General features: G+C 39.2%; 2 protein-coding genes across 2 annotated transcripts; both read right to left on the reverse strand.

Moving 5' to 3' along the window:
- Nucleotides 1–19,429: 19,429 nt before the first annotated feature.
- On the reverse strand, nucleotides 19,430–20,001 carry LOC112168859 (CAAX prenyl protease 1 homolog). Its single transcript, XM_024305782.2, has 4 exons — nucleotides 19,984–20,001; nucleotides 19,858–19,929; nucleotides 19,710–19,775; nucleotides 19,430–19,561 (listed from the first exon to the last, which is right to left on the reverse strand). Exons 1-4 carry the CDS (start codon nucleotides 19,999–20,001, stop codon nucleotides 19,445–19,447), a joined length of 273 nt encoding a protein of 90 aa, XP_024161550.1. The 3' UTR covers nucleotides 19,430–19,444.
- Nucleotides 20,002–21,239: 1,238 nt separating this feature from the next.
- LOC112168870 (L-type lectin-domain containing receptor kinase IX.1) lies at nucleotides 21,240–23,561 on the reverse strand. Its single transcript, XM_024305794.2, has one exon. It carries the CDS (start codon nucleotides 23,531–23,533, stop codon nucleotides 21,620–21,622), a length of 1,914 nt encoding a protein of 637 aa, XP_024161562.2. The 5' UTR covers nucleotides 23,534–23,561; the 3' UTR covers nucleotides 21,240–21,619.
- Nucleotides 23,562–24,414: the final 853 nt, after the last annotated feature.

A 24,414-nucleotide genomic window follows, 5' to 3' on the forward strand; every position in this document is an offset into this window, starting at 1 on the left:
GATTGTTATAAGTGTGTAAAATCGTATGAGTAGATAAGGGCCCTTTTGTTAATATTGGCATTAACCCTTCATTAGTGCCTTTCTAAGGTCTTATGAGGTTGTGGGCGGCTTTTATTAGCATTTGGAGAACTGTCTAACACATGAGTTCTTTTCAAGCTGAGTAAGGGGCATATAGGTGGTGTCTTAGGTTGAGACCCTGGGTGATGGGTTCAAATTGGATCTCAGAGACACTATAGACCGTGCGTAAACCACAATGTGGGAGTAGCCAATAGGGGCCTAAACCTCAATGAGGGAGTAGCCTCCGTAGTGTCACCAAAATGAGTCCTCCCTCTCACTTACCTCTTAATCTGGCCATCTAAGCCTTCTGAAACAAAGGAAAGTAACTTATGTCTAGGCGACTATCCCTAGATCGTATCTCACCAATAGTAGTGGTTTCTATTGGGCTCGACTTACAACTTGTAATCAATTGAGATATTAACTTTATTTTGTAAAGATAATAAGATACTTGAACATAACCTCCACTTGTAAATTGTGTTGTTTTGTACATTTTTACTTGCATAAACTTCTTATGTGGTTTATTTGTGAGAAGATTGTGGATAGTTTGTAATTTATACTTGTATAAATCATAAATAGTAAATTCGTGAATAGGAACTTGTGAATAGTGACTCGTGAATAGTAAGGTTGATGTATAAATCACTAATTTGTAATTAACTCACTTTATATTTTGCTAACCTCTTTGAATGTTGATGATGTTCAGGATTCCTATGAATGACCGAGCCTTTTAGACCCTCCACAATAAAGGAAATTGAAGCAAGGCTCGCTCGTTTGAAGAATCCTTCACTTCTTGAGTACACAAGCCCTTCCCCTTCAACATACAAAGAGTACACATTTAACGAGCAAGGGAAGCGGACTTACTTTTCTGAGGAGTCTACATCACCTACACCGAGTCCATCTCCTCCTTCACGTTCACCTTCACCTGTGGTTTCATCCAACTCTACACCACCATCACCACCACCTGAAGAAGTCGAAGAAGAGAGAATGGCATCTATTAGGGAACTCTCCACCGCAACTGTTGAAGGAGGACCCCCCACAGGCATAGTATACCCTGCCCCTGCAGCTGGAAGACAGGCAGAGTTCGAGCTTAAGAGTGGATTGTTGCACAAGCTCCCTATCTTCCATGGACTTAATATGGAGGATGCTAACAAGCACGTACGAGAATTCCAATCTGTTTGTGCAAACATGCAACCACAAGGGGCGGATGAAAACCTTCTTAAGATGAGAGCATTTCCATTCTCTCTAGCTGATAGAGCCAAGGATTGGCTATATGAACTTCCTGCAGGACGTATCACATCATGGGAAACAATGAGAAAGGCCTTCTTGGAGAAATACTTCCCAGCCTCAAAGGTCATCACACTTAGGAAGAAGCTTAGTGGAATAGAGCAAGCTCATGATGAGTCCTATGCTGCCTACTATGAGAGGTTCAACTCCTTACTTGCACAATGTCCTCAACATCAGATGAAGGATGAGACCCTACTTACATGTTTCTACGAAGGACTCCTACCCTTGGAGAGGCAAATGCTTGATGCTGCAGCTGGAGGAGCTTTTGTGGATAAGTCACCTGCGGTTGGGAAGGAGCTTATAGCTAATCGTGCCCTAAACTCCCAACAATATGAGGGGATAGGACACTCTACTCGTAGGGTACATGAGGTGAGCAAGAATACTGCCATTGAAGACCAACTGAATAAGCTTACTCTCCTCATGAACCAAGTGGTAAGTTCCAAGGGACCAAGTGCAACAATGGCTTGTGGGGTGTGCTCTATGCAAGGGCATGTTACAGATCAGTGCCCCCAACTTAATGAAAATGGAGGATGGGAATCTGCGAATGCTATTGGAGGATATCAAGGAGGACCTCAACGTCCAAGACATGACCCTTACTCCAATACTTACAACCCAGGATGGAGGGACCATCCCAACTTCAAGTGGACCAACAATGATAACGTTCAGAATCCTCTTGGAGGAAATTTCCAACGTCCACAAGGGCCTTCATTCCAAGGATCATCTTTTCAAAGGCCTTACCTACCTCCTCCACAGAATTCAGGACCCTCAATGGCTCACTATGACAAAACGTTGGAAGCCTTGACTAGTTCTACCCAAGCCTTGACAAACTCTACACAGGCTTTGATTCAAGGACAACAGACCCACACCAAGGACATTGCAGAGCTCAAGAAGCAAATGGGTCAAGTTGTGGATTTCATGAGCAAGATCCACGAAACTGGCAAGCTCCCTAGTAATACAATACCTAACCCTAATGTGGAGAATGCATCAGTTGTGACTACAAGGAGTGGAAAACCATTTGTGGATCAACCGAAGCAACCCAAGAAGGCTCAAGTGAGCATAGAGATTGAGGAAGACCAAGAACCCACCAAGTTGGGTATTGAGAAGGACCCTGCAACGTCCAAGGAAGAGACCAAGGCGTCCTCACCATTAAAGGCAAAACCGGAAGTAATAGGTAGTAATTCTAACTTATCAAATTCGGTTATTGCTAATCCTTCTTCTTCTTGCATGCCCTTCCCACGCAGGTTCGCCCAATCTAAGAAGGATGAGAGTGACCAAGCTATCTTGGAAACTTTCAAGAAGGTGCAAGTAAACTTACCCCTCCTAGAGGCCATCAAGCAAGTCCCTAAGTATGCCAAGTTCCTCAAAGAGCTTTGCACTACTAGGAGGGTAAACCGTGAAAAGGAGGTGGTAAAGGTAAGTGAGAACGTCTCTGCCTTGATTCAGAGGAAGATTCCTCCAAAGTGTAAGGATCCTGGAAGCTTTACTATTCCTTGTACTATTGGTAACTCTAGATTTAAGAATGCCATGCTAGACCTAGGTGCATCTGTTAATGTTATGCCCTACTCTGTTTATGAAACCCTAGGTCTAGGGGAACTTAAGTCTGACAATGTTATCATTCAATTAGCTGACAGATCCAATGCATACCCTAGAGGTTTGTTGGAGGATGTGCTTGTACAGGTTAACCATCTTATCTTCCCAGCTGATTTTTACGTATTAGAAATGGAGGACTCCCCTGTAAGTTCCACTTCATTGCTTTTGGGACGTCCTTTCTTAAGGACAGCTAGGACGAAGATTGATGTGTACGCAGGCTCCCTCACAATGGAGTTTGATGGTGATGTTATAGGCTTCAACATTTTTGAAGCCATGAGGTATCCTCTTGATGAAAGTGATTGTTTTTCTATTGACATTCTGGATGATCTTGCACAGAAAATGTTTGATGTCATGAATGAGGATGCCCTAGCCACGACACTTGCACAAGGAATAGGTTACACAACAGGTGGCGTCACCATCTCAGAGGACAAGTTGAAAGACACTTGTGAGGAGAAAATCATTGAAAACGTCTCCTTCCTTGAGGCATCACCCTATATAGGTAAGTCTATCTCTCCCTTATCCATTCAGTTATCTGTTAACAAGACTTTACCTTCAGTGGTCCAGGCCCCAGAACTTGAGCTAAAACCTCTTCCAGACCATTTGAAGTATGTCTACTTAGGGGATAAGGAGACCTTACCAGTGATTGTGTCCACTGCACTGACGAGTACACAAGAAGAGAAGTTGGTGGAAATGCTGAAGCACCACAAGACCGCCATAGGATGGACATTGGCGGATATCAAGGGAATCAGCCCTACTACTTGCGTCCACAGGATACTTCTAGAGGAGGGGTCTAAACCCACTAGAGAGGCTCAACGTCGTCTCAACCCTCCAATGATGGAAGTAGTGAAGAAGGAGGTTATCAAACTCCTTGATTGTGGGGTAATCTACCCCATTTCAGACTCCAAGTGGGTCTCCCCAGTTCAGGTCGTGCCCAAGAAATCTGGGATCACTGTGGTGAAGAATGCTGAGAACGAACTGGTGCCCCAAAGGACAGTCACAGGCCACAGAGTGTGCATTGACTATAGAAGGCTCAACGCAACTACAAGGAAAGACCACTTTCCTCTGCCATTCATTGATCAGATGCTTGAGCGCCTAGCTGGACATGACTACTACTGCTTCTTAGATGGATACTCTGGTTACAACCAGATTGCAATTGCAAATGAAGATCAAGAGAAGACAACCTTCACTTGCCCCTTTGGAACGTTTGCTTATAGACGTATGCCCTTCGGACTTTGCAACGCTCCAGGTACTTTTCAGAGATGTATGGTAAGTATCTTTTCAGATTATATTGAGAAAATCTTTTCAGATTATATTGAGAAAGTTCAAGTGTAGGCTCGTGACTTCTCAAACTTTTCATGGCTGATTACTCCTTCCAGAGCTTTAGGAAGGGTTGGAAGCTTGAGAGCTGAGTGTTGCCGCAAATCCAAATAAGTTTCAAAGATGTACTTTAATATCTTAATTAAAACCTGTAAAAAGATTATAAGTTCAAAGCAGTTAGAAGCTATGTAACAGATCAAGAAAAGAGAAGACGAAGTGTGGAGAGACAGAAATTGAGAAGTGCAGAGAGAAAGATATCGTCCACTAGAAACCTTGCTGCATAGGTTGTAGAAGACATGTCTGACCAAAGAAAAATATATCGTAGTAGACTTGATGTATCAAACCTTGCTACATATGCTGTAGACTTGATTGACCAAAAAACGATAAATACAGTATGAGACTTGATGACTAAAAAATGACTAGGGGTCTTATACAAAAAAAGGTCACTGATTGTTGCCCGTTTGCTACACATCTCCTTCAAAACTTAGCTCAACACAATTAGCCTGATGAGGTGTCCAACCTATTAGTATATGTGTTTCTATCTGGATTTATGAATCTCACTTATCAGTTCACTTCCTAGTTCCTACGGTTCTCTAAGGAATTCTCTAAGGAACTTAGACATATGTACTAAAGCTGCTGATCAGTAGGCTGCTTATACGGGAAGTTTAATATATTCCTCAGATCCGATATGTTTCAGCAAACCGAAAAGAATTTGTCCACAAACAAACACTGTCTAGAAACAAACAGTCTCAATTTCCATGTACCCTTTAGATTCCATCCAACTTTTTCTGTTTGAAATATGCGAGAGCAATCATGGAATTGAATTTGGAGTTACTGAGATTCAAAACGATAAATTCTCTTTATCGAAACTGTATATTTACTCCACACTATATTAGATTTATTGCTTGATTGGTCTGCATGTTGATTTTTACTGTAAATCAAACTAACCCTGATTGTTCTACATCACTATAACTAGCTGTTCTGCATTTTCAGCTAAAAAAATTGTGGTGTAGCCGACTCAGGCCATGAGGAGTCTCTTAAACTTTGTTGCAGTAGGTGCATGGATTTCAAGATGTAGATAGATGCATGTATGTATAACTTTGAGCAATACAAGTTCTGAAACAACTATCTTTATGATCTTCACTAAGCCAAACTGCTGTTTCATCCTATCACAAATATATGAAGAGCAAATACAGGTTAAGATGAAGTGGTCATCGAGTTCCCTCCTGTAATTTGCAGATAAACTGTGCAAATAAGTGTGGATATTTGGTTGTCAATTTTCAATTTCTGTCTGCCTCACTTTCTTTGTTTGAATGATGTGTTTTGCAGTGGTACATGCTACTCATCAATAATAAAAAAATGAGGTCTGTGATAATTGACAAGCTCAATTCATTGAACAGGTAAAATGGTAAATGCTCAAAAAACAAAACAAAAAATCCCCTTTTCAACCGCTTTGTCAAATCTAACATCTAATTTAAAACCATGAAATGAAAACAAGAAAGTTCGTGGAACATATATCAATAACAGCATAGACAAGCAAGTTTAAAACCAAATTACCACACAAGAGGTTGGTTTGCATTAGGTAATAATTACATATCAAATCCAAGACAATGTTATTCAATTCTTAAGAGGAGTAGAGTAAGAAGCCAAAAGCTCAATTCCATCAAGCCCAACTGTTCATACTATTATGGGAAAGAACAGGACAACCCATTTGAAGCTGTGACGTCACAATTCAATAAAACCCAAATGTTCAAAGTCCAAACTTTGACCCAGCTCCCATGATTCTAATTCCTTTTCTTTGTTAGATCACTCTAATCTCTCTTTGAAAACATGAAGCTCTAAAATTCAAGAATCGCAGTTAAAGAAACGAACTTTAATCCTGAAAAGAGAGGAGGAGGTGCAGAGAGGAAGAGAGGTTTTGTCAAAAGGAAATTGTTCTTGCCAGGACTATATATAGTGACGGGTCTCTCTTACTCTACCCGACTCCATTTTATGACCCGACTCAAGTAGAACCCTTTTAAAACCCACTTTCTTTTCATTTTAAATGGGAAAACGACACTATATAAAGTTATTAACCAACTAAAAATAAATAAATGACTAATAGCGGCGAAAATGGGCAATAAAACCCAATTATCCCATGGGACTAATGCTAGACATAAGAAACTACACCCAAGAGCTCTGAAATAGTGGAATTGTAGACAAAAGATGCTAACCCAAATCGGATCAATTAAAATTCAAGACATGTTGTAGAGAATTGGATAATTGTATTGTATTCGTCTCACTATGAGGTTTATATAGGGTTACATCATGTATATAAAAGGCAATACATAATAACTATACTAATCAATCGCACATTACAAGTATGGCAATCGCATACATTACGAGTCTGTCAATCGCATACATTAAGCAATACCTATTGCATGAATAGTCATTATCATTTACAACACTCCCCCTTGGATATTCCATGTCAATAGTGTTGCCTCTGCTATGCGCTTCTAAGTTGTCTCGTCAAAAACTTTGCCAAGTAATAAAAACCCTGTGGGAAAAAACAACCTTGGTCGAAGGAGAAAAAAGCACAACTCGCGTGAATGTGGAGTAGTCGACATCCTTCCACACTCCCCCTTGTGCCGCTTAAACTCGGTGATGACGCTTTGATCGTTGCCTCACTAAAAACCTTGCTAGGTAACAAAAACCCTGTGGGACAAAAATAACCCTGATCGAAGGGCAAAAAGAGCACAACACGTCCTTCACTCTTCGAGATCGAACATGTAGACATCATACCTCCCCTTGATGTCAAGGTCTCCCCCTGATTTCTACAATTATGGGAGTTCGGATAACTTTCTTAATCCGATGCTCTTCACATGTTTCTCGAAGGTGGATTTAGGGAACGACTTGGTAAACAAGTCCGCTACATTATCCTCTGAACGGATTTGATTCACTTCAATATTTAGAAGTGTTTGTTATTGTTGATTGTAAAAGAATTTAGGCGATATATGCTTGGAGTTGTCGCCCTTGATGAAACCTAACTTCATTTGCTCAATACAAGCTGCATTATCTTCATAAATGCATGTAGGTTCATCTGTGGTAGATTTCAAACCACAAGTTCCTCGAATGTGTCTAACTACAGACCTTAGCCATATGCATTCTCGCATGGCTCCATGTAGAGCGATAATCTTTGCATGATTTGAGGAAGTAGCAACAAGGGTCTGCTTTGTAGACCTTCAAGATATCGCAATGCTTCCCATGGTAAAGACATAACCCGTTTGGGAGCGACCTTTCACTACTAGAATTTTGGCCTTAGACATCACGTCATTTAAATCGGTTCAGAAAACACGTGATGTGAAAAATATATTCTAACATCGATTTCTGAAAAATCGATTTCTATATATATAATTAACATCGTTTATTACTGTTGACCGATGTCTATATTTTGATTCCAAAATTTTCAAAAACGCGGAAAGACTAGGCGGCAAACAAAATTTTCCTACTTTACCTCACTCACTTAATCTCCAACATTCACACGCATACTCTCACTCTTCCCCGATATCCTATCCCTCTTGTCCTTCACCTCACCCCTCTCTCTCTCTCTCTCTCTCTCTCTCTCTCTCTCTCTCTCTCTCTCTCTCTCTCTATCTCTCTCTCCCCGTCCTAATCGAGCCAAAACCACAAAACCCTAGAACGAATTCGCAGAGATTTCGTTGTTGCTCCTCTTGGAGGTGGACTGGACGGAGATGTGTGGCCGTGCTTCTAGTCATCGCAAGAGGACGTGCAACCTGGCCTTGACTCGTCGAAGGAAGGCGAAGACGATGGTGGCTGCGGTGAGTCACACTGGTGGTCGGAGATCGGTGACGGGGGAGAGAGAGTCCTCCAGATCCACTTTCTCTCTCCTCCATCTCTCTCTTGTCTGTGCTTTTCTCGGGTCTAGTCCTCTCCGGAAACCTAACTTTGATTGAGGTAAAAATTTCAGCTAATCTATCCAGTTAAATCTCTGGGCCTTTATCAATTTTCAGCTTTGTTGTTTGATTGGTTAGTTCGGAACTGGGAGGAAGCTCAATCAGTTCGCTCAACATCATAATTAAAGCCCTTGCAGATTATATTCACATATCCACCCTAAATTGGATTTCTTTGTTGTTTGAGTGTAAATGTTGGTTGGGTTTTGGTAATCTTGATATTGAACTGGTTGGTTGTGTGTGCAATGTGCAATATACAGTGAAGTGAGCCTGCACAATCAAAGACTGCATTTGGTTTACAATGGAGTTGAGGTATATACTATCATTTGTTAGTTTCTTCTCCAGCAGTTTCAAGTCTAATGCATTTGGTAGTATACACACCTAGATAATAAAATTGATATGCTATGCTGTTTCCTATGTTACCATTAGATTGGTGGCGGAAGTCTGAGAATTTATAAACGTGAGGTGCAGCAAAAGGTTTTGGAAATTGTTGGCATCTCCAAATGAGAATTCATAAATGGAAGTTGTTGTCGAGTAAGCTAGTCAGGCAGAGTAATTGGCTTATTATTTAGTGTTTGTCCATGTCAATAAATTGTTTGCATTCACGATGTTAATGCTTGTATCCAACTTTGTTTGATTTCTCTTAGATAAACTAGACAGTTCATGTCTATGTATTTGGTAATTCGAATAAGTGGATTTTGATTCTTTCTTTTACACCTTTAATGTCCCAAGCTGTGCAGTACTTCTACTAGATTAAAGCTTCACATACTTTGGTGAGTTGTGCTTGGCAAGTTTGTGTCTTTATTGGTCTCTTGCTCAGTTATACTATATGGGTTTTGATTTCTAGGCTTAGTTTTGGCTAATTGCTCCCAGTTTGGAACTGGGTTTCTTTTATTCAAATTGCAAGTGTATGATATAGTTGCATAGCTCTTTAGGTTTGATGAATGGGGTCTTTGGTTTTGTGGGGTTGACACGGAGAGTGGCTTTTGGGGCTTGTCTATATATTATGGGCATATTTTCTTCATGTGGGCTCTTAGAAATTTTCATTTATGCAGCACAACATGTGTGATTCTCTTTAGGGGAATAGCACAATATGATCTTTGCTTCAGTATTTTATTAGAATTTTCTGCAATATATTCTGGTAGATTCCTCAGATTTCAGTTCAATTTTGTAATAATTTTTTTGTTGGTAGTTAATGTTTGGTTGTCCATAACTATAATAAACTTAAATTTGGGATCTTTCTCTCATTTATTCCCATACTTTGCCCAAATAAAAAGAGATGCTTGTTGTCTACCGTTTTGGTGGTTTCTTCAACTGATACCGAGATGCTGTTTTTAGTTGCAGGTTTTCAAACTTCAACAGTATAAAAGAAGTCTATACAATAAATCTGGTTGATGTGTACATGTTGGGTTTGGAACTTGAAGCTTTACAGATGTTAAGAGGGTCTTTGAAGTCTATATCATACACATATTGTTAGGCTAATGCTGTAAACATTATCTTTGCCTAGAGAGAAGGATGTCTGCCCATGATAGTAGCTTTGGGTTAAAAGAGTGAGTAGCTCATGAGAGTTATTATTGGTTACCCCAAATGAGTTATTAGGAATTCATGCTTCTTATCAGTTCATTATTCTTGAATATATATATATATATATATAATTAATACTTCTCTGCTTTCCTTTTCAGGTAGAAGCTTTAAAAATGGCCCAGAGTCTTCACTTTACAGAAGAGGTTCGATCTACGAAATGTCATCTAGGTGATTTTAAGGTTAAGATAGAGTTTGACGACCTGAAGAATAAGGCCCTTCATACGTGCAGTTGCTTGAGTTCCCTTGTTAGTCAAATTGAGAGGTAAAGCATATGTTCCTCCTCAATATGATGCAATGTGACAAAAAGCACCATGATATGTACTGCCTTGTGTTATATGAATAGCTTAAGTTTCCTTCTCAAGCTATGGCTTATTTAACTATGGTGTCTACATGTGAGCATTATTATATATCTATAGCTTATTTAATCTGATTCATTATGTATCTCTTTTATATCTCATTATGCAGGTCTTATCACTGACAACTTGTTCTTCAGTAACCTAAGCGCTAAACTTAATGACTGACAATGCATGTTTTCTTTTTCATTTTTTTGCATCCAAGTAATAGACTACAATATTTAAGGAGCCCATTGTATTGAATTATTTTTGCAGTTTCAGTTTCTTAAGTTTTTGTTTGTGTTTTAGTGCTTAAAGTCTTTTTTTATATTTTCTTTCTAAAATTCATGTTTCTTTATGAATAGTATGTCTACTAACGTGCCATGCTAACTAAGAACTTTTTTCTGTGAATAATTGCAGTTTACTTTAAATTTACCATCATCATCTCCTATTGTCTTGACTATTGAAAATCCTTGTGCAGGTAAACTTCTTAACCATACGGGTAGGTTTTGAAAAAAGAAAAGAATTTGGAGGAGATTCTTCAGTTACAAGAGACAAACAGCTGCTTATAATGGTTCCCTGTCATGTTTCTTGAAACTGTAACAATGGTGAGTTACTTGATAAACTAACATGGCTTCAGAAATTTAAACTTGGCTTTTTTTGTTCTTTCTTTCTTTCTTTTGTATTGTATTGTAGCAGATATAATATGCATTATTAACTTGTCCTAATGCAGATATAATATGCATTAGCTGAATATACACCTGAAGTTCTCTCTATCAAGGTTAGTTTATATGTTGGTTTAGTGTCACATTTGATCATCAATGGAGTTCTCTTAAACTTTCTATTCTATATGGATGTTGGGTTGTTAAGAGGTAGAGAAACAGCAAGTGCAGTATAACGACTTGTTGTAGAATAATCATAAGGAGTTATCTAGGAAAATGATAATCCAATTAGTTTTTCACTTTGTTATTTCTTAGGCTGATATTGTTGATAAGGTGTATCATCGGGGTTGCATTTTCTTTGTAGGATCAACTTGCAAAAGAACAGAGCAAAGCAGAGGCATTATTAGCTGTTGTATATGGAGAAGTTTAGAAGACTTCAATCTTGTTCTTTTCTTTTGCTGTTTAATATGGAGAAGTTTAGGCCATACGTCCCCTTCTCCCTACTCTTTGTACTCTTTTTATCAATAGTATTAATGAGAATTTTCTTTTGCTTACCAGTGGTATTCTCATTGTGAAACTTCTCTAGCAAAGAAACTGATTTAGTAATCACTTCTAAAATAGAAATTGAAGCAAAAAGAACGAAAACATACAACAATTTGAAATAACAAACTGGTGTTATAAATGACAAAGGACATCAGTTCTATCTATAAAACATATGTCTAATACTGATATATAAATCAATTTCTTATGTAAAACGATGTCATAGTAGGAAACAAAATCAGTTTTGTATAAATCAAACGATGTCTAGAGTCATTTTATACATCGGGAGCTTATAAGAAACTGATGTCTAGAGTCATTTTTAACATCGGCTAAAAACCGATGTCTGGGATTTCCTGATCTTTAACATCACCCACTAAGACATCGGATGGTTTTTTTTTTAACATCGGTTTCTGGCCGATGTCTAAGGCAAAAATCCTAGTAGTGTTTGTGAGGGTCAGAGAGATACCCTGCATCAGCAAAACCCATCAAGACATCGTTGTCATTTTGATGGAAAGGAGAAGGAGTATGGAAGGTGGCGTTTTGCCTTGTGGAGTCTGATTCCACACTTTCGTTATTTCTTTTCTCTCTGTAGGGATAGAACAAGCCCATATCAATCGTACCTCTCAAGTATCGAAAGATTGTCTTTATGCCAATCCAATGGGGCGTGTTGGCGCAGAACTGTGTCGAGCTAACAAGTTCACTGCGAATGAGATGTCCGGTCTTGTGCATTGAGCTAAGTACAATAATGCGCCTATTGCACTTAGATAGGGCACTTCAGCCTCTAATAAGTCTTCGTCCTCATCCCTTGGACGAAACGGATCTTTTTCAGGCTCAAGACTACGACCGATCATGGGAGTACTCACAGGCTTTGCTTTATCTTCATTAAAGCGCCTTAATAATTTTGAGTATATGCTGATTGATGGATCATAATCCCATCACTATGGTGCTCGAGTTCTAGTCCGAGGCAAAACCGTGTTTTCCCAAGATCTTTCATCTCAAATTCGGATTTCAAGTACTTAACAGTTTCCTTTAACTCATCTAGAATTCCAATTAGGTTCATGTCATCGACATAAACTGCTACAATTGCAAATCCAGAACTTGTCCTCTTTATAAACACGCATGGGCATATTTCATTGTTGACATATGCCTTCCCAATCAAGTAGTCACTTAGACGGTTATACCACATCCGTCCGGATTGTTTTAATCCATATAGTGAGTGTCTCATTCTTATTGCAAAACGCGCTCCGTGGTTTAGAGCCACTTGACTTGGGTAATTGAAGTCCATCTGGAACCTTCATATATATATATATATATATATATATATATATATATATCTCTGAATCTAGATCCCTATAGAGATATGTTGTAACCACATCCATAAGTTGCATGTCAAGTTTTTTGGAAACTACCAAACTGACAAGGTAGCGGAACGTTATAACGTCCATTACGGGAGAATATGTCTCCTCGTAGTCGATTCCAGGGCGTTGTGAGAAACCTTGCGCCACAAGGCTGGCTTTGTATCTAACAACCTCATTTTTTTCATTACGCTTTCTAACAAAGATCCATTTATGGCCAACATGCTTTATACTTGGGGGTATGCGTTATAGGCCCAAATACATGTCTCTTTGTTAGTGAATCCAATTTAACCTGGATCGCATCTTTCCATTTAGGCCAGTCTGCTCTTCGTTGACATTCTTCAATGGAGCGAGGGATATCATCGTGTTCTATAATTCCTTGAGCAATAGAATATGCAAACACATCATCAAGGATAATAGAATCTCGATTCAACGTCTCATGTACACTAGTGTAATTCATGGAGATCTCCCTATTCCCTGGAATTGGTTCTAACATTGGAGCGTCCCCCAATGATGTCTCTTGGACATAACCATAATCCGGAATATTTTCATGAGACGGGTTATTTATGTCGATGATTAATGGATCTTTCTGTGCCAAACTCGCTTTCTTTCTCGGGCGAGAATCCATCGAATCTTTAGGCTTCCCACGTTTCCTTGCTGGGAGCCCGGCCTGAGACACATTGTCATCACTATTAGTGGTGGCGGTGCCCCCTAGGGGTGGCGCCATGTCCATGATTTGTAGGGACATCAATCCTTGCAGGCACGTTTGCAGCAGGTATATGTGATCTTGTCACTTTAGTGATATCAGAAAACACATCAGGCATAGAGTTTGCTACGTTCTGAAGATCGAGAATTCTCCGCACTTCAATTTCGGACTATGCGGTTCGGGGATCAACATGAGACAAAGTGGGGACAGACCACGACAATTCTTGTTGTTCCTATTGAACATTATTGTTCCTATTTCCCCCTAACGACGGGAAGACTGTCTCATCAAAGTGACAATCCGCAAATCTAGCGGTAAATAGATCGCCTGTCAAGGGTTCTAAGTAGCGGATAATGGTTGGAGAGTCATATCCAACATAAATGCCTAATCGTCTTTGAGGACCCATTTTGGTGCGCTGTGGCGGCGCAATTGGCACATAAACTGTACACCCAAATATGCGTAAGTGTGAGACATCAGGCTCATATCCAGTAACCATCTGGGACGCAGAAAAGGGTTGAGTGGCAGTAGGCCTCAGACAAATGAGCACAGCTGCATGCAATATTGCATAGCCCCAAGCAGAAACAGGGAGATTCGTGCGCATAACCAATGCTCTAGCGACCATTTGAAGTCTTTTAATGGTAGCTTCTGTGAGACCATTTTGGGTATGAACATGAGGAACAGGGTGTTCAACCTCAATCCCAATGGAAATGCAATAGTCATCAAACGTTTTTGATGTAAATTCTCCCGCATTGTCAAGACGAATTGACTTAATGGGATGATCAGGGTGGTGAGCCCTTAATTTAATGATTTGTGCTAGGACTTTAGCAATTGCAGCATTTCTTGTGGACAATAGCATGACATGTGACCATCGTGTTGATGCATCAACCAACACCATAAAATATCTAAATGGTCTGCAAGTTGGTTGAATAGGTACGCAAATATCACCTTGGATTCTTTGTAAGAATGGAATATTTTCTTTAGTGTCCTTTGAATAGGATGGTCTCGATCCTAATTTTGCTAAAGAGCAGGCTTTGCAAAACGAAAGATGGGCTTTAGAAGCAACCAGGGAAGTATCCGGTTGAGCCACGAAGTCACAATTGACTTTAGAAGTAGAAAAAGGAACCAAGGAGGTATTGGTGGCGTCAATACCACTTTTGGGCCGCAGGGGGTAGGCGGCGCCAGCCCTACCTTGGATCAAATTTTGGTTCTGACTTCTTTTCTTTTTGAAAAATGGATGTCCATGTGAAGTCTTTAATATACGGATCATCATATCACGACCTGGGTGTCCCAAACGGTCATGTCAAAGCCTATATGTGTTTTATATGTGTCAGAATCCCATAAGTCATCTCTCATGACATGGTTGGATTCAATAATTCGAATAGTGGTTGCATACAACCCACTAGATCGACACATAAGTTTCTCTAATACTCGTTTATGTCCGTAGTCATTAGAGGTGATGCAAAAGAACTCTTGTTCATTCTCACAATGTGGTTCCACATGAAAACCATTGGCTCTTATATCTTTAAAACTCAATAGGGTCCTTCCAGCCCTAGGAGCATATAGAGCTTCGGTGACATTAATACTTGTGCCATTTGGCAACATAAATTGAGCTGGTCCTTGACCATGTATCAATTGTGATGGTCCAGCCATCGTAGTCACAAAAGATCGACTAGGCGTCATCCATAGAAATAGTTGCCTATGTAGCAATATAGTATGTGTGGTGCCACTATCAACAAGGCATTCCAACTCTCCAGGAAACATACTGAAAAATAATAATGTTCGAAATTAAAACATATCCATGACATCAAATAATAATAGGATACTTTATTAATAAAGATAACCAATGATTACATCAAAGGTCCCAAAAAGTCTAATCCAAAATAAAATCAAATTAAGACACATTGTAGTCACTCTATCCGTTTGGTAACTCCAATCAAATATGACCAGGAAAGTAGAGAGAGATTTTGGTGGAGCGAGGCTCTCTTAAGTACCATCAATTTCAATGACTTTCCTAGACATCATATTTCATTGGGTACCATTAATCTCATGTTTAATACAATTGTCATTTATTGACCAAGGCATATTGCCATTACAAAAATTCTTGGAAAATAAAAGGACTAATCTAATCAAAGTCTGCGGCATCCTTGTGCACTTCATCGTCAGCTTTGAAGTCCTCTATGGTGAGATGGACGTCTCCACCATTTTCTTCTTCTTCTGCAAGTTCTTGCTCCCTCAGGTCCCTGTATGCCCTGTATCTTGAAGCTAGTTGCTCGCTTGCCTTGCATTGCTTGAACCAATGCTCACTTGATCCACATCGATGACACATGTCATTGTGGTTGCCTCCCTTTAATTGAGGTGCATGTTGTGCACGTTATGGACGTTTCTTAGGAGGGTTGATGCCACCATCACGAGCCATGGCGCCTCCACCACAAGCCATGGCGCCACCACCACGACCAAGGATACTACGACCACCTCTCCCACGTGTGGCATTGCTACCACTTGTATCCGCACCAAACATGCAGTTTCCTTTCTTGTTAGGGCGGTTATATGGACCCATACGTCCCTCATATCCCTTATTCTTAGGGTTCCGCTCCTTGCGCCCTCTTTTGGGTGCATTATAATTCGCCTCATGAACGCTTTTAGTTCCAATGGGCCTTGAATTATAATTCCTCAAGAGTATGTTATCATATTTCTCAGCTACAGATATGAGATCGATAAGCTGATGAAACCTCGTGATCCGTCCAGCATTGACTTCAGTGCGGTATTGCTTTGATACCACAATGGCTGAAACGGGGAAGATGGAGAGAGTTTTCTCAATTAGCTCTTGCTCTGTGACAGGTTGTCCACAAAACCTCAACATGAACTGTAGGCGAAGAGCTTTTGAATTATATTCAGCAACAGACTTGAAATCAGCAAAGCGCAGATTGTTCCATTGAACCTTTCAAGTCAGGGAGGAGGAAATCTTGGACATTGCCAAAGCGCTCTTCTAGCGCTACCCATAGCTCTCTTGCGTCCTTGATCGACATATACTCCAATCTGAGTGCCTTGTCCATATGGCGTCGCATCAAGATAACTGCTTGAGCATGCTTTGTAGGTGTTCGCACGAACACACGATCTGGGTTAGGTGCCTAGATTATGGGTAATATTCCCTTTGTAGTGAGGTGGTTCACAACATCGGTTACCCAACTGTGGTAATCCGAGCCTGTTGAGTCAAGCATGGGAAAGTCGAGTCTTGGTTCATTCGACATCCTGAAAATAAGAAGAGAAGATATATTAGTTTCGGAGCTAAACTTCCACGAAAACTAAAAATAATAAGATTTCCGAGCTATGCTACCAAGAAAACAATTTCCAAGAATCTCTTTTGGATTAGACCAAACAATAATGTTTTAATATGGTCACAATTTGATGCTTACGGACGCTCTTAGTCCGAGCATTATGAACACTCTTAGTTCATACGAACACTCTTAGTTCGTTAAGCGTGAATCCCCACAATTCCACTTTATTAAATAATTGAATTCATGTTCGTATATTGAAAATCCTGCAGAAAATAAAGGAATTTAAAAGACAAGAAAGCAGGAACTTTAATCTTTAAAACTTACTTGTTGAAATTCGGAGCAGATTCGCTTCTAAACAGCTCCCACTTCGAATGGTTTACAGATCTCAAAAAGACTCTAATAGGGATGAAATTTTGAGATCAGATAGAAGAGGCAGAGACGAACAACTTTGATGAAGGAAGGATTTTGATCTGAGGTCCCGATCAAGACGTTTCGGGGAGTACAAACAGGCTAATTTGCACAGGAACGAGCGTGCTGCTGTGCTGCAGAGGCAGCAGGCTTGCGACGATGCTGCAGGAGCAGTAGGAGGCACACGGTTGCTCAAGGGCTGCATGAGCAGTGCACGGTATGGCTAGCAAGGGCTAGGAGCTTACGGCAGTTTTTGGTGAAAGAAATTTCGGGTGTTAGGGTTTTTTTCTGGCTAGGGCTTAGGTTAGAGTATCGTGCTGATAACGTGTTGTAGAGAATTGGATAATTGTATTGTATTCATCTCACCATGAGATTTATATAGGGTTACATCATATATACAAAAGGCAATACATAATAACTATACTAATCAATCACACATTACAAGTATGGCAATCGCATACATTACGAGTTTGTCAATCGCATACATTACGAGTCTGTCAATTGCATACATTAAGCAATACCTATTGCATGAATAGTCATTATCATTTACAACAAGACACTCATATTTTATTATCTAAAAATATGTCTTCCATTGTTTAGGAAATTGTTTTGGAAAGAATTTGATATTTAAGTAGAAGTAAGTAAGTTTATTTAGTTTTGTAAATAATCAGTTGCAATCATGGGGTGATGGACTTATAGTTATTGCCAATTAGAAATGCACCAAATTCACATTCATCTGTTGTCATTGATTTCTGTACTTACATTACTATCATGACTACTCCTTCAACATTTTCCAAATTTGGAGTAAACTCCAGGCTTAAGAATTTGCTCCAGTAAAAAACTAAAAACCATTTTGGGAAATTTGAATGCTGAACATGCCTGGAAATTTTCATAAAGAGGCATTGAATTGAATTAGTAAAAGTTGCCTTATTGTTTCTGGACAGTGCATCAAGGTAAGTAGTACTGAGTGTATCTACTCTGCTGCAGCAAAATCCGAGAGTGGTAAAAAAAGTGATAGTAGACAATTGTTTCAGAGTTCAGATTTGCTCCAAGAGTCCAAGGACTTTGTTTCCCTTTTCAGCTATCTGCTTCCTGAATCTTTTACAAGCATTTACCTAGAAGAAAACTCATGCATGATCCAAATCGGTAGCTGCCTCATTTTGAATGCTTCAAATTTTCCATGGAGAATTTTAGTACCAAATAGGGCCCCATTATTTCAGTGTCAAAACTATCCCTCACAAGTTACAGCATTTACATATGGCTTATTCCCATTTCAATCAGAGGCAAAGGGTAATTATGGGAAGAGAAGTTAATATTGATAGGGATGGTAAACATCACTTTGCCTAGACTTCAATCATAAGTTTAACATGAACTTATAAGTTCAAGATTTCGTTGACTTGAAAAACCCAGATGAGCAGTGGCTAGGTTATAAGTGTCCTCAAAGTAAACTAGCTAAGATTCATCATAGGTTGAATGACTTGGGATCCAAGATTTTAGTAAGTGATCCAAAGTTAACCTCGGCCCTAATCCCTTTTGAAAGATTTTGGAACATTCATTTCAGCAATGATCCCTGCAATTGAACAGTTCGATATTTGTGCACTATATTCAATACCATAATTCATGGCCAGAGGCGGCCCTTGGGGTGTGCATGTGGTGCAGGTGCACAAGGCCTCCGATTTTTGAAGGCCTCCGAATTTCGTAATGCCTTTATGTACATATATATAAATTGAAAGTGTGAAAATATATGATGAACCGTTGTAATTATTTGATTTGATCTGATATGTCTTGGGTTTGAGTCCCTTGGGCCTTTCTATTTTTATGTTTTTTCTTTGATCTTCTTCTTTGTTCTTTTGTTTTGTCTTTCTTCGTTTCATGTTTCTTCTAGTAAGGCCTCTCTATTTTTATTTATTTTCATTTTCTGTTATCTTCATCTCGTTCTTTTATTTGTTTTCCTTTTTTCATTTTCCTTCTTTGTTTTGTTATGTTTTTATCCTCTACTCTTTTCTTGTTTTATTTATACTAAATATTCTTTTTAGTTCTTCAACTGAGATCATAATTAATAAGGCTTCACTTATATTTTCGCACTAGGCCTCTTAATTTTCAGGACCGGCCCTGTTCATGGCCAGAACAAAACTAGTCTTTTAGTCATGAATTTCATCAGGGAATAAAAATCATATTAATCTAAGGAACTGTGTTGATTTACTATAAATCATTCTGTCCTAATAAATAAAGATAGCAGTACTTGAACTAGGAATATGTCAATCCTCACTGAACTTAAATGAATAGAAGAAAACAGAACAGCATTATTGATGATCATGAGCACGATAGTTTCTGTTAATTAAGATTGATGAATCATATTCGTGCTGCTGATCATCCATAGGTTTCACATATTAGTCTGCTTTCTTGTCTCTTTCACCAATTGCAGCCAACCTTTCGACTAGCGGAGGATGAAAGTAGTGATATGCTGAATACCAAGGATCAGTATTCATAGCTGACAAATTCTCCTCCTGGGAAATACCATCAAATTTGCGTTTAGAAATGATGTAAACTGTTTTAGCAAGAAGATAAAAAGTAGTGCAGATATAATAAAATGATGCAGAACTTGACAAAAGCTATATATCCTCCCAGCATGAATTAATGAATCAGACAAGCTACCTGTAGCCTAACAAGACTAGCTCGAAGTGAAGAGGCATAACCAAGTTTCTCAGCAAAAGCATCAGCCTACAAAGAACCAAATATGGTAAAGAAAAACAGATCTGGTGAAGGAAAAGAAATCAAAAGCCAACTGTGAAGTGTGGTTCACCTGAAATTCAAAAGCTCGGCTCACAAGGTTACGAGCAAAGTGTACTAGGTGCTGGATAGGTGTTATGGTATGCTGCAAACAGAAAGTGTAGTCATATTAATATATGTGATCAAATTAATATTATACATAGGTTGTAGAAGACATGCCTGACCAAAGATAAATATATCGCAGTAGACTTGACTTATCAAACCTTGCTACATATGTTGGAGACTTGATGAGGTGTCCAACCTAGTAGCTATATGTGTTTCTGTCTAAATTTATGAATCTCAACTTTATCAGTTCACTGCCTACTATTTTCCAAGGAACCTAGACATATGTACTGAAGTTGCTGATCAGTAGGCTGCTTATTCGGGTAGTTTAATATATTCCTCTGATCCGATATGTTTCAGCAAACCAGAAAGAATTTATCCACAAACAAACACCATCTAATTTTCCAATTTTGCAGAATTCAGTCCACTATATTGGACTGAAATGAAAGAACTGTAAGGGATAAGTGATCTAAGTTTCGCCCAACTTCATCTGCATATGAACAGGTCCTGAAAGAATGACAAACATCATTAAGATTCTGTCATTCTATGCATGTCTCTTGGAAAAACTCTTTTAAGGAAATAACCAAATAATCACCTTAATCTTTGAAGGTGATTTTGGAATGCAAATTTTTGCTAAATCTTCAGAGTTTACATTGTTATTTTTCTGACACTGGAAGATCGGTAGCACCTGAAGAATTCTGGACTGGTAAAATAATGGTCAGAAATTGGCAATCGGTACCACTCCCAATAATCTGCCAATTCCTTGGAAAAGTCAGTTCTATAAACTTACATAACCGGCCCAAATAATATATGAAACAGAAACAGTGAAACACCGCTGCATGTATACAGTAGATAGCTGATCACAGATTAAATTTTGCATGTCCTGCAGATTGCACTGTAGTACGAAAGTACCGGCGTGCCAAGTTACACAGTGGAGGTTGTCTATGGTACAAAAGAAACTAATTAACCTTGGTTGAATATGTTCTTGGTTGTATGGTTCTAGAAAAGATTGCCACAGCAGCTGACCCAATTTCAAGTAACTAGCTAAGCAAGCTAGCTAGCTACAAAACCAAAACTGAATAAGAAACTATGCAATGCTGTTTTTGTTCAATTTTATAGACTGTCCTTTGGTAAGTCAACAATATATAAACTAATTAGATGATACACAAGTAGATGAAATCAAATGTCCATCACATCCTTCTGAAGAATTCAAAAACAGGAGAAGCTTCAAATTCTAATGCTGCCTATAAGCGCTCTTCTAAAACTCTCACTCTCTCCTATCATTCTCTGCTTTTGGTAGCCAAACACCTTAAACTTGAAAGACACCCCACATAAAAAAAAAATTGATTAATTGACAGAGTAAAGGATACAAGCAACTTTAACCCTGTGACAATTCACCATCCCAAGTTCCCAACCAGACTGCACTGCATAAGTCAATTAACCCATGGTATCATATCGCAGCCAGTCTAGCTCCAATAAACAACTAATTATTTGAACTCCATACATTAAACAAGGTCTAGAGTTGGGGACACAAACACTTAATTTATTACATTAAAAAATAACTGCACGCAAAAGAAAAAGCAATGACAAGAATTTATCCTGATGAACTGGTTCCACCTCACCTTGCCCTTCAAATGATTTAGTGACTGTTTCTACTACTCACAGGTACTATATATAGCATTATAGCTGGTAGAAGTTGAGGACATCTGAGAATGGTATTGAGGTTGAGGCAGTTATGGATCAGCATGCATGTCATATTGAAGTTCCGGCAATGGTGCTTTATACTGAAGAACCTCCATCACCTGTCCTGCTTTGGGTCTTTCCTTGTAATTGGGGTGAGTACACCATAGTCCAACAATCAACAAGCATTTCATTTCATTTCGATCATAATTCATTTCTAATCTTTCATCAGCTGCGTCCAGAATATTTCCTCCAAGGAACAACTGCCAAACCCACCTAAAGAGTGGCACGTGATCTTTACCGTCTTGGTAAGTCTTCCTTCCACAAGCAATTTCCAAGGCTACAACTCCAAAACTATACATGTCAGATTCCTTACTAGCCCTCCCTTCAGTAGCATATTCCGGGGCCATGTATCCAAAAGTCCCTACCAACTTTGTTGTTTGAGACCTCAAGCGGGCATCCACAAGCTTAGCGATACCAAAATCACCAAGCTTAGTGCTGAAGTCATCATTCAACAGTACGTTAGCTGGTTTGATATCCCTATGAAGTACACAGTGCTCTGCATCTTCATGTAGATAGTGAAGGGCTGAGGCCAAGCCCAAAGCTATCTTGTACCTGTTGTCCCATTGCAGGGTTGTTCTGTTGCCAAATAGATGCGTGTCGAGGCTGGTGTTTGGCATATATGCATAAACAAGTAAGCATTCCCCTTGCTCATGACACCACCCAATGAACTGCACCAGGTTTCGATGGATTAAGCGGCTGATGATTTTGACTTCATTGATGGAGACTCTCTCATCTTGCTGATCAGATCTTGCAAAGATTCTCTTCACGGCAACAGTGCAGCCTCCATGGTCTTGTAGGAGTCCTTTATATACTTGTCCCGAGCCTCCTTGGCCTAGCCTTCTATCGTCTGAAAACCCGTTGGTGGCAGCAAACAATTCTTGGTAAGCAAATCGTTTTGGAAAGGCTAGCCACTCAAGATCAGAGACTTCAGTGGAGTGATTGTTTCTCCGATTCCTTAATACCATCAACCAACATATGACTGAACCAAGCGTCAAAGTGAAACCAGGAACTGCAATGACCAGTATCAAGAATATCTTTTTCTTCTTTTCCTTGCTGTCGGCTCCTCTAATATCACTATCCACCAAAGTCGAATTAAACGCCCATGAATTTAAAGAAAACCGTCCAGGGTTTGATATTCCAGATGAAGCAGAAAAACCGATTGTAACCCTTTCGGGGAGAATCTCTAGCAAGTCAACATGGTAAGTAAGGGAAGAAGTAGTATTGCCTGGAAAAACGAGGTTTGTGTTTTCCTCGAATGTCCAAAACACAGAAAGGTTCTTGGTAGTAGCGTTGTAAATTATCCTTGCATTACCTGTCTTCCCGATGATGTTACTGGTATTCCAATTGGTGGACGTAACCGAAGAGATTTTATTGATGTCTATCCCAACATGCGGCTCGTCAGTATCCCAATCACCGTTTCCACAGGTGTCGAACTCTACGGCTACAATCTGGTTGGACAAGGCATTAAATTCGTTGGTGGAGTTGAATAATCCCAGATGACAAGCAGCGGAGTTGGGTGGAATACCGTAACCAACAGGAGCAAGGAAAAAGGCAATTCCATCAGTGGCACTCCCATCTTTGGGAGCAGAACCAAGGTTGACCATGAAAGTGAAATGAGTAGTGAAGTCTGCCAGCGACCCAGTAACATTGTCCCATAGATGCAAAGGCTCTGCATAAATAGCTCGTCCAGTCTCGTAACAAGTGCCTGGGTTGAGCTCAATCCTTCCCGATGAAAACTGGGCAGCACCTTCAAAGCCAACTCCTTTTGTACTCTGGTCGAACTGAGTTATATTGAAGGAGAGTGGATGAGCAAAGTGAGAGAAGAAATTGATGAAAATAATTAGGAAGCAAATATTACAGAAGCAGATTGCTTGCGTACTGCTGCTTCTGCTTTCAGACATCATAACTTCAGTCAAGCAAGAAATGATGAGTGCTTGCAATGATGAAGCCTTCATTTTTTCTCTTTAGGCTTGAAACCAGGAGAAATTTTTCTATCCTGCCGTCACATCAAATAGATTGTGTGACGGGCCAATAAAATTCTTACATGTGGATATTGTTGCCAACTCAGATTGGTGTTGAAAACCAATTTCTCTAGAATACCCTTTTTCTACTCTCTGCCCAGGGTTCTCTTTCCATTCTTTTTCTTCTTCAACCCCCTCTACAATTCCTTAGGAAGAAACCAGAACCTCGAAATCTAGAATTTATGGATGCCTTTTTCTCTTGTCTATACTTGAATGTCCTATTACAACAGGATTCGGATCCTCCCCTCGGCTCCATTTGGGCCTTGTTTCTCCTTGACTTTTAATGCTGGCCATTAATTGCATATCTAATGGCTCATGAGTTACCACATCAGCAAGTTTTGAATATTAAATGTAAAAAATTAATATTTCCACATTAACAACATTTAACCAAGGTTTTAAATTTCTCCGAAACTGTCGAAATTTCCTTAATTTTGAAATACCGAAACGAAATTCATATGTTATATCATTTCCGTAAGAAGTTTCCCGAAATTTTCAGAAATTTTCCGTACATTTCCGCGAAATTCTTAATTTCCGAAATATCTACACACACAATATATATTTAAAAATTCACACCGAAATTTTGTCCGAAATTTCTCTAAAATTTCTGTTAAATTTTTATGTCACCTACAATGAATTTTTACTTCATACTTTTATAGAGAAAATATGAAATTTTGATTTTTTTTTTTTTTTTTTTGCAATCATGTTGAATACAACCTTTTTGTTTTTATCTGCTGCAAAGTTGAATGCTCTAACCATAACATGAT

Source organism: Rosa chinensis, chromosome 1 (genome assembly GCF_002994745.2).
Source record: "Rosa chinensis cultivar Old Blush chromosome 1, RchiOBHm-V2, whole genome shotgun sequence".
In the NCBI taxonomy this organism is placed as follows: Eukaryota; Viridiplantae; Streptophyta; class Magnoliopsida; order Rosales; family Rosaceae; genus Rosa; species Rosa chinensis.